Raw genomic sequence first — 14890 nt, 5'->3', positions numbered from 1 at the left:
ACCATGTTTGCTTTGAACTGTGCCCCACTTGATTTCAATTCAATGAGCAATTTCTTTGTTGTATTATAGACCAGTAGCAGAAAAAAAATGTATTCTCCAGCTGACTGGGAGCCACTGGAAATCCTTTTGGACTGGAGTTCTGACGTTCTGATCTCTTAGTTGTGCTCAGACCCCGAGCTGCAGAGTCCAGTCAGAAGATCGTCCAAGTCTAACAGACATAAAAGCGAGATACGTTTCTCCCGGTCTGGTTTAAGCAGTCTGGATAAAAAGCTTTTCAGCTGGTAAAAAAGCTATTTTGACGATTTATATGACCTGATTGCTGAAAGGCGGCGGGTCATTACAAAATTGATAGTTTTTTTGTTTTTAATAAATACGTGTACTCGTGTAGACCGAAAGAACGAGATCCCGGATACAAGCGGCCGAAATGAGTTTTCTCCGCAGGGTGTCCGGGCTCTCCCTTAGAGATAAGGTGAGAAGCTCGGTCATCCGGGAGGGGCTCAGAGTCGAGCCGCTTCTCCTCCACATCGAGAGGAGCCAGATGAGGTGGCTTGGGCATCTGATTCGGATGCCTCCTGAGCGCCTCCCTGGTGAGGTGTTCCGGGCATGTCCCTTCGGGAGGAGACCCCGAGGAAGACCCAGGACACGCTGGAGAGACTATGTCACCCAGCTGGCCTGGGAACGACTCGGGATCCCCCGGGGAGAGCTGGAAGAAGTGGCTGGGGAGAAGGAAGTTTGGGCTTCCCTGCTAAAGCCGTTGCCCCCGCGACCCGGCCCCGGATAAGCGGTAGATGATGGATGGATGGATGGATGGATGGATGGATGTAATGTAAACCCCCCCCCCCCCCCCCAAGTCTTTTCAACACAAAATTCTTTTAAACGATCCTTTTCAAACTCAAATGTCAGGAAAGGTTCCCGCAGAAGTCGATCGAAAGACAACCAGGTAAGCGCGTAAGCGTGCAAATAGGAAGACGCCGAGCCAGCGGAAAAGTCACATTTCTATTTTGGTTTGCACTCTATTGATTGGAAAGATTTTTTTTTTTCCATTTCTCTGACGCTTCAACAAGCAAACAGCAACCCTCAAAGCAGCCCCCCCCCCCGTTTCCCTTCCCCCCGCCCCGTCGCATCCTGTCCCGGGCCACGCCAATGTCCTGACCTTCTCACGCTGGCTCACGTACGCACATTGTGGAATGTCTTGAAAAAGGTGCACAATTCTGAAATAACTCGTTCGGACATTTTTGAGATGGCGCTTCGTGTTCAGTCCAAAAAAAAAAAAGACGAGTCGCGTTTGTGTTGATAAAATAATTTAATATATTTTAAAAAAACATTCAATGATGACCAAGGCTTTTAATCAGACCAAAATTAAAAAAAAAAAAAAAGACAAAATTGCAAACGAGCCGTTTGGTGTCCAGCGTTTTGTCACTTCCTGCGGCTTCGCTGAGATGCGGCTAAGGCCAAACAAGTGGCAGTGTCTTTGTTTCTTAACAAAATAAAAGTCTGCTTCCTTCCGCACAAAAGAAGAAAAAAAAAATAAATGGCGAAAAACGTCTTTCGGGACCCCCCCCCCCACTCCCCCACCCCCTCCCCGCCCCAGGGAAAAGAGAGCAAGTGAGACAAAGCAAACGTCACTCAGCAGGACATACTTACGTACACCAGGAGGAGGCGCCGCTTTTTGCTCTCAACTTTCTGACTCAAAGTATCGCCGCCCTCAGGCGTCAACCGACCAATCAGACGGCGTCCGTCCGAGCGCTGGCGACCGGCTCGGCTAATGTCACGCCCGCTTCTTCGCTGCGGGACAGCACGCGGCATGCACGCTCCGTGGCGCCCGCGCTGCCGACGCACGCCTCCCACTGCAGAAGCTGTAGGGGGCGGGAAAAAAGGAGGGGGGGGGGGGCACAGAAGATGGCAGGAAGGGGGGGGGGGGTGAGATGCAGGGGAGGCAGGGAATGGAAAGTTATTGAGTTGTGTGTGTGGGGGGGGGGAGCAGGGAGGAATTAAGAGACGCGGTTGGGTGCGAGCGGGTGGGGGAGGGGCCTGCTTCCCGTTAGCCTAGCCTAGCTTGTGTGTGATTTACATGTTTCCAGAGTTGGGCGCAGAGCGGAAGATTCTGGAGTGCCTGCTGGACCGTACGACGAGCCTGCCAGACACAAAAGCACACGGCGAGGAAGACCACAAAGTGGAGATGAGGAAGGACAAAAAGTGGGCGGAGTTAAGGGTGGCTCGAAGCAAACCGCGCCCATCAACACAAAAGATTCACGCGATTACGGCGACGGTGGACCACGACGATCGGCTCTTTTCCGTCGCCGCGGAAACAAATGTTACGAGATGGAGAGAGAGAGAGCGAGCGCCGCGATGCCATGAGCACGCGTTAGCGTCGCCGACTCATTAGCGGCTCACCTCTGCCGGCTGCCTTAGCTCCGCCTCCGCCGCGATGGCCCTGCAAGGAAACAGACGACGTCAGTCGGACGGGCGCGCGGGGGGGCATCTGCGGCGGGACGTGCGTTCCCATCGATTTTTTGCGTGGTTGCGTGCGCCGCCGGTCAAGATGTCCTCACACGTTCCATGCCGGCAAACACTTGGGGGCGCTGTTGGTCAGCATCTTGGCCTGGAAGCGGACGTGCTCCATGTTTCCCTCGGAACACTCGCGCTGCATCAACCTGGGCGCACACGCACAGCCGCACCGTGTGTGTGTGTGTGTGCGTGAGGAGGGACAAAGCTGGGGGGGGGGGGGGCGTACCTGAGCGAAAGGGCCAGGTTGGCGGGCATCATGTAATGCAGCCTTTCCAGGAGCGCCGCGTGCTGCGATGCGTCGACGCAGCTGAGGTAGAGCGCCACCACCTGGCGGCAAACGGCGACGCGCGTCATCGACGGAGGCTGCGGGTCGCCTCGGAGCGCGGAGGGTTAACCCGACCGAGTCTTTATTTCTCACCTTGTTGTGGAAACGATAAGATGTCCAGAAGTGGGTGGGGTCAAAGGGCACCTCCAGCCGGGCGGGGACGGTGCCCAGGCAGCGCAGGATCAAGTTGGGCAGACGCTGGGCCGCGTGCGCGCTGCAGAACCCGAGGTAGCTGTCGACACAAAAAGGGGGGGGCTCGCGCTCATTGAGGCCGGGGGGGGGGGGGGGGGGGGGGGGGGGGTGACGGCACTGGTGGCACTCACTCAGTCCACAGGCGGTGAAGCTCGTCGCACGTCATGGCCGAGCCCAGCGCCCTCTCGAAGGCGTCCAGCGTGTCCCTCACCGATCCGCGCAACCAATGCCAGCGACTGCAAAGTGTGTGTGTGAACTCCTCAAATCACTTCAACCAAGCACACTCAAGTTTGTTATGGAAAACAGAACAAAAAGTCATTCAGTCCCAGCCTATTCTGGACCAAGTCTGAAAAGACGGTTAAAACCGTCTTTGGGAGCGAATGAGTTAAAGTCTCCATTTTCGCATTATTTTGAGAAAATGGCGCAAAGATGGAGGCCACGATGCCATTTTCACTTCTCCGAAAGATGTCGTCATCCGACTCGGTCTTCCTCTGATTGATTTCATCAAACGCGCATGACAAAAACTTTTCAATCCATTTTCCACGCATCTGCACTTAAACGGAGGTCATGTGACCGGCGTGTGGGCGGTACCAGTGAAGCAGATGCAGGAAGGAGCGCTGCCGGAGCAGCCGATCTCGCAGATCTTTCCGGACGACGGCCGACGCCCGCACCTCATCTGTGGGGAGGCCCAGGATACTCCTGGAGGGGGGGCAAACGCTCGGCGTTAAGATCGATGAGTGAGTCGCCGTATGGACCAAGAAACGAGCGAGGCGCGGCGACGCACCGCAGGAGATCGACGGGCGCCACGTTAGCGCTCGGCTCCTCACACAGAGACGAGACGAATCCTTGGAAGAGCGGCGTGACGGCGCTCCACTTGTCCTGTCAAGACGACATGCCCTTCAAATTGACAAGAGGGGCTCCCTCTTGTGGTAGATCAAAGAATCACCGGCCAACTCCAGTGAAGTTGGATTCAGTTTTGAAGTGGAATACATTTTGCGCGTTTGAATTTCATCCTTACAAAGTGTTTTCTGTATTTTGGGGATTTTTTTTTTGTAACTTTGATGAGCAACATAAATTAAAATGTTTTATTATTTACATTTTTCTCGAACGGAATTTGGAGAGCCAAGTGTTTATTCATTCATTCATTCATTCATCTTCCGAGCCGCTTGATCCTCACTAGGGTCGCGGGGGGTGCTGGAGCCTATCCCAGCTGTCTTTGGGCAGTAGGCGGGGGGACACCCTGAACCGGTTGCCAGCCAATCGCAGGGCACACAGAAACGAACAACCATTCGCACTCACACTCACACCTAGGGACAATTTAGAGTGTTCAATCAGCCTGCCATGCATATTTTTGGAATGTGGGAGGAAACCGGAGCACCCGGAGAAAACCCACGCAGGCCAGGGGAGAACATGCAAACTCCACACAGGGAGGCCAGAGGCTGGAATCGAACCCGGTACCTCTGCACTGTGAAGCCCACGTGCTAACCACTGGAGTACCGTGCGCTTGGGAAATTATCCAATTAAATTCGGGTGATCTATTTGGAATGTGGGAGGAAACCGGAGCACCCGGAGAAAACCCACGCAGGCCCGGGGAGAACATGCAAACTCCACACAGGGAGGCCGGAGCTGGAATCGAACCCGGTACCTCTGCACTGTGAAGCCGACGTGCTAACCACTGGACTACCGGGCCGCCCTCCAAGTGTTTATAAGGATGGCAATTAAAAAAAAAATTAACAAAATAAAAAAAACATGCGAACCCTTGAAATAAATTAACAAATAAGTCTTGAGCAATAAACGCAAACGAATCCACAAAATGGCCGAACGGGCCGGCCCTACTTGCAAGTTGGGGCCCACCTGAGCCATGAGGAAGCGGCAGCAGTGGTAGAAAACCTCGGCGTCGTCGGGACACTCGGCCAGCGCGCGGAGCCACGAGCCGGCGGCGCCGTCGCCGTCGCCTGCGCACACGTGGAACTCGCACAGGACGTCGCGCAGGACGCACGACTCGGGACACGCCTCCAAGAGCGCCTCGCACAGCAGCACGCCCGCCTCCAACCTGCGGCGCAAGCACTCGGTGAGGTCGCGCGCGCCGACTTTCAACTCCTCCGGACGGCTCACCTGCCCGACAGCTTGTGCAGGAGCAGGAAGTTGGTATGCAGGGGCAGGCACGCCAACGTCCTCTCTCTTGGCGCCAGAGACTCGTCGCAGCACTGGCGGATGCCGTCTGGTGTACACGCACGCAAACGGATACATTCGCAGGCTGCTCGCGGCGAGTGATTCTGTGCGGGTTTTTTTTTGTACCCGTAAAAAGGCCGATGAGCTGCTCCTGCGGCATCTTAATGTCGGCGGCTGATCGCCACGGTAACGGGAAGCTTTCGGCGCTGACGAGCCTGGACGGGCCCGACTCGGTGGGGTCGTACAGGGCGGACGGGAGCCGGCCGAACTCCTTCAGGTGGATGTACGACAACCAGGCTAGCGCACGGTGCGCCACCTCCAGGTGGCCGGCCACGCTGGCGTGCGGGTGATCGCGCGTCAAGGCGTCCTGAAAGGCCGGCGATATTGGGGTGTTTTGAAATATTCCACGTTGAAGCGGCTTGAAGCAAGCGGGCCGGCTTCATTTCTTATTTGGATCATTTCGCCTCTTAGTGATTCAAAAACTTCTCCATGGTCAACGGTGCTTCAGTGCAATGGTGAAGTGCGGAAAAGGGCGAGGCGCACCTGGAAGATGGCCAGGCCGGCAGCCGTGCGGCCCGTGAAAACGTTCAAGTGGACGCGGTAGAGCAGCGCCTCCAACAGGCGGAAGGAGCGCTCCTCGGACGCGCCCCCGCCGCACTCCTCGCCCAGCAGGAAGCCGACGAGACGCTCGCAAACGGAGTCCTTGGCCTCAAACGTGCTCGCCAAGCTCAGATACTGGACACCGCACAGGAACAGGGACAAAGTCTTCCACGCGTCCCGAAGACGCGGGTGCGCGGCGGGTGTCGGGAGGCTCACTCACGTTCCACCAGACGCGGTGGTGCGGCGCGTGCTCCACGGCCATCTGGCACATCTCCTCCACTTCGTCGCGGCGTCCGCGGCGAGAGAAGAGCGTCAGGAAGTGCGTCCACACTTCGGGGTCGTCGCAGTTACTCTCCAGCGCTCGAGACAGCGTGTTCAGGGCCGCCTCCAAGCACTCGGTCGGCGGCCTGCAGAAGGAGAAAAGGCGCGGTCGAGACGGGCGGGCCCGAGCGAGACGGGCGCGGCGGCGGCGTACGTGTCGCCTTGGTGGAGGTATCTGAAGGCCAGCTTGATCCACAGCTGCGTGTCGTCGGGGTTGTCCGACACGCTGCTCTCCAGCTTGCCGATGTCGTCCGTGTCGCTGACAAAGTAACGCTTGTCCTCGGACGTCACCCGCGCGTCCAACGAGCCAACGTCTGCGAACACACGGCGGACGCGTGAATGCCTGACGCAGCGACGGTCCAACTACCATTTTGGGCAGTGTTGGGCAAAATACGGCTCGCGGGCCGGATCTGGCCCGTTGGTCTTTTTAATCCGGCCCGCCTAAGATTGGTGCACAATTATTATTATTATAATAATTTCGTTTGGACTTGTAATGACAGTCCATGTGCACGCGCGGGGACTGACCTGACGTTGCGCACGTCTGCTCCCCCAGGCCGGCGTTTTCCTCGCCGTCGCGGTCCTCGCGGCGCTCGCTTTGCGCCGCCGACGGCCTCCAGTTCCTTTTGTCCTTCCAGGTGGTGAAGGGCGGCACTGCGCATCAAAGCCAGCACCCGGAGTCAGCGTGACGCTCCGCCCCCCCCCAGGCCGACACGCGCGTCGCTCACCGTGACGACGGCTCTCGTTGACTTTGCTGACCAGGAAAACGGCCTTCTGGTCCACCGCCATCCCGTCTTTGTGCGGACCGAACAGCTTGCTCAGGTACTTTTCTACGACACACCACAACACTCGCAAGTCAACTTCCATTTCCGTGTCGAAGGTGAACCCTCGACACATACGCAAGAAGGTCGCCCACCTGTGGCGGCGCCGACTTGGCTATCCGTGCTGCTGTCCGAGCAGCCGATCAGAGACAAGTTGTAGGAGAGCACGTCCTGGAAAAGCAGACTTCCTGTCAGCGTGCAGCTTCTCACATGCTGCCTGGGGGAGGACAGGAGGAAGCCATCATCGTTAGCGTCACCGCGGTGAAGACACTGCCCCCCACCCCTGGCCCCCCTTACCATGAACAGTCGTCGTCGTTACACGTTCCCGTCAGGTCGAAGCGGCAGAAGCAGCGTTTGGGCCGGATGGTGTTGCTGTAGGTAGCCGAGCTCAGGGACAACTTCTCCTTGGTTCTGTAGTACGGGCTGAACCTGACGGCGGGACAGTCACTCAAAAAGGTTCGCTCCGCAGCGTATGCCGGGGCATCGTCGCCGGGGTGCCCATTGAGGACTTGAAAGCTCACCTGTAAGACTTGAAGACCAACAGAGGACTGCGGTAAGGGCCAAAAGGAACCGGCCTGGCGGGCCACCCGACGGCTCTGCTCGCGTCCGTGACCACGGCCGGCACCTGCGCACGCAAATGACAATGAACAAAAGGAAACGCCGCCAACAAGTTGGTGGTGGTGGTGAGCAGACCGTAGCGGTTTGGTGCAGACCCGCGTCCCGGTCCTCCACGTGGTGCAGCTCCCCGAGGCTGGCCAGTTCCTGCAGGAGCAGCTCTCCCAGCCCGAGCTGCTGCTGGTGGCGTCTCCTGAGCGCTTCCAAGTCCAGACCGGCGGCACAGGCGTCAGTGGCCGCATCCGCCGGATTCTTGGCGGCGGCGGCGGGGGCGGGGCCTTTGGCGGCAGGAGCAGAACTCGGCTGCTCCAGGTTGGGTTTGGTGGAGCTGGAGCGGCGGAAGGAGCGACGCCGAGGGGGAGCGGACCCCGCGGCAGGCCCGCAAGCGGTCTCCCGGTCATCCCCCTTCGGCTCCCCCGCCTCGGGTTCGTCGGCCTCGGGCTCCGGGCCGTCGTCGCTGCCCAGGACCAGTATGTCCTGGGTGAGGTCGTGCAGGGAGGGCTGAGGTGGGCCGGGGGAGGCCGGGAGACAGACTTTGGGCTCGGGGAGCGCAGCGGGTTTGGGCCGCCGCTCGCTCGGCGCTTCAGACGCCGCCGCCCTGTTGCGCGAGACCTGGGCCTCCTTCAGTTTCTGGATCTTCAGGGCGTACTCGGACTCCAGTTGCTGCAGACGCTGCTTCTGAGCCATCAGCGCCGCAATGTGATTGGCGGCATCCACCCGTTGGAGCTTCCTGGCCTGGGACGGCGCCGCGCCAACACAAGTCAGGCTCTTCAGAATCATTTCGTCTGTTCTCCGCTAACTACCGACGGATTTGATCGATAATTATCAGCCCGATGTTGGGGGAGTATGATCGTTACATGTATCAGTCCGATACCGCAAATGAGGCCGATATTTAGGCCGATCGCGAAGGCCGAAGTCTCCTCGACTCGAAAATCACGCGGCCCGGTTCTCACCGGTTTGTGGACGGCTCCGGCTTTGCGTTTGGGTTCTCTTCCGGCGGCCTTCTGAGTCCAAAGCAGTTCCTGCGCCAAGCGGGCAGCCAGCGCCTTCTTGATCGACACGCGGTGCTCGACACGCCGCACCTGAGCGTGCACGTCGAGGTGTTGAGAGGCGAAAAGGGGGCATGGCGGGCGGGTCGGAGCTCACCTGCTCTTGAATCTTCTTCAACAGCGTTTTGTTGGCCAGGACGATCTTCTCGGAGGCCTGCATCTGCTCCCGGAGCCTGGCCACCTTGGACTCGGCCGCCTTGAGGGACTCGGACTTTTTGAGCTGCTGCTGCAGGAGGCTCTTGAGCAGCGCCTCGTCTCGTGCCAGCAACTCTCTGAGGGGGGCGGGGCAGTCGGATTTCCGGATTACTCCGGCGCTTTTCCCGCGCCGCCGCGCCACGACTCGTCGCGTTGAGGCTCACCTTTGCTTCAGCAGCTTCTGCTCCGCTTCGCTGACTAGCGACGCGGCCGTGGCAGCGGCGGCGGTCGCCGAGTGAGCGTCATGACCGGATGCCTTCTGCTTCTCCCTGCTGCAGCACAAACAACACACACGAAAAGCTGCGTGAAGCCACAATACTTAAGTCACCTCTGGTATTTTTTCAGTCTTGCACTTGACAAACACCACCCCCCCAAAAAAATAATCCCATAAAAAGTGAAATGAAGCATTTTTGAAAAATATAACCAAAAAAAACCCTCAAACACCTCCACCCCCCAAAAAAACTAAACAAAATCCCATAAAAAGTGAAATGAAGCACTTTTGAAAAAATAACAAAAAACCCCCAAACACCTCCACCCCCCAAAAAGATAATTAATCCCAATTAAAAGTGAAATGAAGCATTTTTGAAAAAATATAACAAAAAAAATACTCAAACACCCCCACCCCCCCAAAATCTAAACAAAATCCCCAAAAAAGTGAAATGAAGCATTTTTGAAAAAATATTTAAAAAAAACTCAAACACCCCCCCAAAAAATATTAATCCCATAAAAAGTGAAATGAAGCATTTTTGAAAAAATATTTTAAAAAACTCAAACACCCCCACCCCCCAAAAAAACTAAACAAAATCCCATAAAAAGTGAAATGAATCATTTTTGAAAAAATAACCAAAAAACTCAGACACCCCCCAAAAAAAAATTAATCCCATAAAAAGTGAAATGAAGCATTTTTGAAAAAATATAACAAAAAAAATACTCAAACACCCCCCCAAAAATATCAATCCCATAAAAAGTGAAATGAAGCATTTTTGAAAAAATATTTTAAAAAACTCAAACACCCCCACCCCCCAAAAAACAAAACAAAATCCCATAAAAGTGAAATAAAGCATTTTTGAAAAAATATAACAAAAAAACCCTCAAACACCCCCCCCCAAAAAATTATTAATCCCATAAAAAGTGAAATGAATCATTTTTGAAAAAAAAAAAAACCAAACACCTCCACCCCCCCAAAAAAAAATCCCATAAAAAGTGAAATGAAGCATTTTTGAAAAAAATATAACAACAACAAAAACGTACTCACAGACGAATTAAAACTCACTGAAGAAAAGTCCAAATGAAATAAAAACTCTCCTAAAAATCCCAAACTATGAGACCCCCCCGGTCTCGAGTAGGAGCTTTCGACAAGATACTCATTGAAAGTCTGAGAGTCTGGATACTTTTGACTCCTTATTGCTGCTACAACAACCCCAAAATGACCTCCCTTGAAACTTTTGTTTGTTGGGAAGGGGGGGGGGGGGGACAAGTTCACCAAAACAAAAGCCACGCATACATGAACGGGTGGCGGAGCACCACGACGCGAGTATGTGGGGCTCCACCGAAAGGTAAACGTCTTTCGTACCTGGCGAGCTCCTCCCTGAGGCAGCGGTACTCCGCCTTCTTGTCCTCGGGCAAAGCCTCGGGCGTCCGCATGGGATCGTTCTCCTTCTCCGAGGTCTCCGCCGCGCCTTTGGACTTGTTGGCGTTGACCTCGGCCGTCCTTCGGGCTTCTTTGATCATGAACTCCAGGCCGCCGTACATCATGCCCTGGGCCGCCGTCGCCGCCGCCACGTCCAAGTCCGAGTCGCTGTCATCCGAGCCGTTCAGAGACACCACCACCGACTTGTGGCGTGGCAGCTGCGCCAAAGACCATCATCCACGTCAACGTTTTGCCAACTCCGCCATTTTCATCTTCATCATCATCATCATCATCTTACCACCAGCGGTGCTCTGGAAGCTCCGCCCCCCCTGGCAAACTTGTGCCCGTGCGGCGCCGTCATGGTGTTGAGGCTGACGGCGCTCAGGTTTCCTCTGCCGGGCTGCTCGGCGGCGACGAGGGCCGCGGCGCTCGGGGAGCGGGGGCCGCTCCAGGACGGCTCCTGCTGCACACGGCACCCCCCCCCCCACCGTCATTCCGTTTGATTGACAGGCGGGTGATTTCAATGAAACAAAACACCGTAATAGTGACATTGTTAATTGTTTACAACTGTCTGTGAATGAATGCGGGGAATTGTGGAAAGTAAAAAGCCCCCCCCCCCCACACACGTTTCGGCAAAGAAAGAGAGCAAAAATAACCTCTTCGGTCACCACCCGCTTGTTGGCCATGGACATGAGGCAGGTCTCCCTGAGCAGCATCTCTTCCTCTTCTTCCTCATCGGCAAACGGAGGCTTCGGAGGAGGCGCGCGCTCGTTGGCCGCGGGAGGCGGAGGCGGCGGCAAGGGAGGGGGGGCGCAGGCGGCGAAAGGCTGCCGCAACGCAAAGAAAAGTTACATTTGGGGGCAAGCCGACGGGCCGCCGACTGAGAGGCGTTACGAACCGTCGCGTAATGCGCCGTCACGGGGAAAGACGGCGAGCCGCCTTCGGCGGGGAAGGGGGCACGTGCTGAAAAACAAACACGGGGGGGGAAAATCAATACGAGAGCTGCGGCCGAGTGTCATTTTTCATTGATCGGGGTAAAGGGGCGGGGCCGGACGGTACGGCGTCGTCGTGTGTGGTCAGACGCACCCGGAGAACCGGGCTCGCTGTCCGTCTCCATGGCGACCTCGTCGTAATTATCGTACTGGTAGAGGTTGCCCGCGGCGTCCGTGCCCGTCCTGCCGGCGGACTTCCTGCCCTCGCCGTCCCTGGCCTGAAGGACAGAGATGCCGGCGGCCTTCTGAGTTTTTGAAAAAATATAACAAAAAAACTCAAACACCTCCACCCCACCCCAAAAAAAATAATCCCATAAAAAGTGAAATGAAGCATTTTTGAAAAAATATAACAAAAAAACAAACACCCCCACCCCCCAAAAAAAACTAAACAAAATCCCATAAAAAGTGAAATGAAGCATTTTTGAAAAAATATAACAAAAAAACAAACACCCCCCCAAAAAAATAATCCCATAAAAAGTTAAATGAAGCATTTTTGAAAAACAAAAAAACAAACACCCCCACCCCCCCAAAAAAACTAAACAAAATCCCATAAAAAGTGAAATGAATCATTTTTGAAAAAATATTTTTTAAAAAAACCTAAACACCTCCACCCCCCCAAAAAAAATCCCATAAAAAGTGAAATGAAGCATTTTTAAAAAAAATATAACAAAAAAAACCCTCAAACACCTCCACCCCCCCAAAAAAATCTAAACAAAATCCCCCAAAAAGTGAAATGAAGCATTTTGAAGGGACGCCGTTGAAGGGAGGGGCGAAAGCACGGGCGACGCTTTCGGGGAGGGGAGGGGGCGTACCTTGGCGCCGCCGTGCGTCTTGCCCCCCACCAGCTTCATGAAGCGCTTGTACTGCTCGTCCTGGTTGGACAGGTCGCGGATCTTGCGGATTTCATCCTCTCGTTTGTGTCGCTCGTCTTCTTCCCGCTGCCGCTGGAGTTTCCTCAACGCCTGTTTTGTGGCCGGCGCTGCGGAGGACAAAGCGAGTACGCGCCGGAGCCGGAGCCGGAGCCGGAGCCGGAGCTGCAGCCGGAGCCGGAGCCGGAGCTGCAGCCGGAGCCGGAGCCGCAGCCGGAGCCGCAGCCGGAGCCGCAGCCGGAGCCGGAGCGTCGTGGGAACAACATTCGGGCGGCTTCTCACCTGAGCCGCTGCTCTTCTTGGCCCGGCTTCTATCCGGAGGAGTCCTGGCGCCGGGCTTCGGGGAGGCTTTGGGACGTTCTCTGCTCCCGGGCCTGGCCTTGTCTCGCTCAAGGTCCTGAGGCCTGGACCTGGTCCTGGTCCTTTCGTCGGCCCTCGGTTCTCTGCTCCTCTTCATCACCTGCCGCTCCTTCTGCTGCCACTTCCTGCTGGCCGACTGCAGGGCGAGCAAACGCAGCTGCAACTCCGACAGGTCCTCCTCCTCCAGCTGACCCCCCAGCTGCATCGCCGCAGACGGGGAAAAAACAGACAGTCACTTGACTTAACGTCGCGGATGACTCCAGTGCGCAAACGTAAATCCCCTTTTAAGGCTGAAGAACTACAAAAGCCGCCCCGGGCGTACCTCATCGATGCAGATGAAGACGTCCTCGCTGGAGGCCGACGACTCTCTGCCGGGAGTTTTCTCCCCGTCCTTGGCGTCTTCGTCGCAAGCCGCGCGCGGCTTCACGACCTCCATTTCCATCTGCGCCACCTTGGCCTCTGCGCCCGCTTCGGCGAGAAGGGAAGTCAACAACGCTTCAAGTTGGGCTCTTGGAACCGCTTTCAACTCACTCACCGGCTTTTTCCTCCTGATGCTGCTCCTGCTGCTGCTTCTCCTCCTCCTCCGTGCTCGTGTCCAGACTGGCAGGTGTAAAAAGTTTCACGCGGAGAGGTTTGATGTTGAACGCCTGGAAACTTTTCTTGCCGTCCGCCGCAACCTGCACGGAATCCTGCGGAAGCGTGACGCCTTCCGCGGGACACTCCACCGCTCCCTCAACCTTGACCTCCTGACCCTTGGGCTCCGCCCCCTGGACCTTAGCCTCCAGCGCCATGCTCTCCTCTTTGCGGATGCATTCCAGCTCCATCTGGATCTGCTTATACTTGCAAAGCAGGTCCTCGAAGGACTCGGCACCCTCGCACTTGGCCATACTCGGCGGCGGTCTTCTTGCCGGGATCCTCCCGAGTGGCTTCTCTGTGGTCGCGTGTTAAGGAGAGGCGGAGATCTTCAAGTGGTCACTTACCATCTGGTTAACATATTGGCTAATCTAATATGATGTAATCTGTAATCTGATATGGGATGGATCCTTCACCATAAAACAATTACTGTCGGATTAATGTACGACATGAACATTGACTAATATAGAACCATAATCACCAATGTGGAATGCAGTTGTCACGTGATAACGATTCGGTCGACATATTGGCGGATATAAAGCGAGCCATAACGAGTTCGTATTACGACCCCGTCTCTTATGCGGAATAGACGGAATTCGATAAGGTGATGTAAAACGTACAAGTCATGAAGGATACGTTTCCTGCCAGGGGGCTCCCTGTTGCTGTTCTCCGCTTGCCCGTAACGAGCCATCGGGGGTCTGTGGCCGGTCCAGCCTCCTCGGTTCCAGGCCCCTCGCCCGCCGTTGGAGACGCTTCGGTGCCTGAACCTCCCCAGAGCGCCGTGGCTCCGCTCCCAGAAGCTGGGCCGCGGACCGGGCCCGCCACACAGAGGAGCGAGCCCCGGCCCCGGCCCAGGTGGTAGCGGAAGGGGGCCAGGAGCGCGAGGTCGGTCGGGCCCGCTCGGCCCGCACTGTTGCCGGTGGTTCGACGGTCCGTGGACGTCGTAGGGCATCATGCGGCGAAAGCCTGGCGGCGAGGGGCCCATGTAGGGCGGCCTTGGACCCCGCGGAGGTACCGCGGCGCCGGGAGGCCTGCCGCCGTTCCCCTCCCCCAGCCGGGCGGCGGAGGTCTCCTCACCGTCGTCGTCGCAGATTTCCCCGTCTTCCAGCTCAACGTCGATCGTCGGAAGCTGACCCGCCGATTCCAAATTCATGTCGACGGCCGTGGCAATTTTGCAATCGTTGGCTTTATCTCGACGGGGCCATCGTGCCACTTCGATTGGCTCGTCCTTCTACCAGACGAGTTCCGTTGGCTTGAGTTTCGTTTGTTTCATCGAGTCTCGCGACTCTTTTTCTTTTTTTAATTTCCCGGCTGACGACATCTCTTTTGCTGCATACTGCCACCTATTGTACAGGAATTGCAATTTGCTAACACGGTGAGCGGACAAGGAAGGAGGAAGCCGCACCACCCCGCCTTATCTCAAGAATATTTTTGTACTTCAGTGGCGGATGCTGGTCTGTCAAGGAGGGGACGCTCAATTTCGGCCTACATCAAAAATGTTTCCGTTTACTTACACGTGAATTCTACTCTGCGTTCCTTTTCAAGAAAATTATCTGTGATCCTGTCATGCCAATAAGGCGTCTTTTCCAGGGACTTGACAAGTGTCCCGCT

The 14890-nt window shown here is 55.9% G+C and overlaps 1 protein-coding gene across 2 annotated transcripts; it reads right to left on the bottom strand.

Moving 5' to 3' along the window:
• Positions 1-1284: 1284 nt before the first annotated feature.
• On the bottom strand, positions 1285-14890 carry LOC127597803 (zinc finger C3H1 domain-containing protein-like). 2 transcript variants are annotated; one of them, XM_052061107.1, is made up of 34 exons: positions 13916-14890; positions 13182-13577; positions 12969-13114; positions 12569-12845; positions 12230-12396; positions 11512-11635; positions 11324-11388; positions 11082-11252; positions 10724-10885; positions 10369-10643; positions 8960-9067; positions 8698-8872; positions 8505-8633; positions 7630-8286; positions 7458-7561; positions 7234-7365; positions 7032-7153; positions 6844-6945; positions 6644-6769; positions 6273-6432; positions 6018-6204; positions 5741-5932; positions 5324-5564; positions 5141-5246; positions 4880-5078; positions 3810-3904; positions 3617-3724; positions 3157-3261; positions 2927-3065; positions 2735-2835; positions 2553-2654; positions 2395-2434; positions 2072-2134; positions 1285-1856 (listed from the first exon to the last, which is right to left on the bottom strand). In XM_052061107.1, the coding sequence occupies exons 1-34, from the start codon at positions 14430-14432 to the stop codon at positions 1725-1727; spliced, it is 5925 nt and encodes a 1974-aa protein (XP_051917067.1). In that variant the 5' UTR covers positions 14433-14890; the 3' UTR covers positions 1285-1724. The 2 variants fall into 2 exon arrangements, with proteins under 2 accessions (XP_051917067.1, XP_051917066.1); XM_052061106.1 differs by having other exon boundaries at positions 10724-10888; positions 13916-14889.

This window comes from Hippocampus zosterae, chromosome 3 (genome assembly GCF_025434085.1).
Source record: "Hippocampus zosterae strain Florida chromosome 3, ASM2543408v3, whole genome shotgun sequence".
NCBI classification, from domain to species: domain Eukaryota; kingdom Metazoa; phylum Chordata; class Actinopteri; order Syngnathiformes; family Syngnathidae; genus Hippocampus; species Hippocampus zosterae.
Note: the sequence above shows the minus strand (reverse complement) of the source record. Positions and strands in the feature narration are given on the sequence as shown.

Coding starts and splice junctions, on each gene's coding strand:
- LOC127597803 (XM_052061106.1), bottom strand. CDS start 14,432: ATGAATTTGGAATCGGCGGGTCAGCTTCCGACGATCGACGTTGAGCTG. Junction 8,634..8,697: donor TGAAGAAGATTCAAGAGCAG/GTGAGCTCCGAC, acceptor GTGCACGCTCAG/GTGCGGCGTGTCGAGCACCG. Junction 3,725..3,809: donor GCGCCCGTCGATCTCCTGCG/GTGCGTCGCCGC, acceptor CCCCCCCTCCAG/GAGTATCCTGGGCCTCCCCA.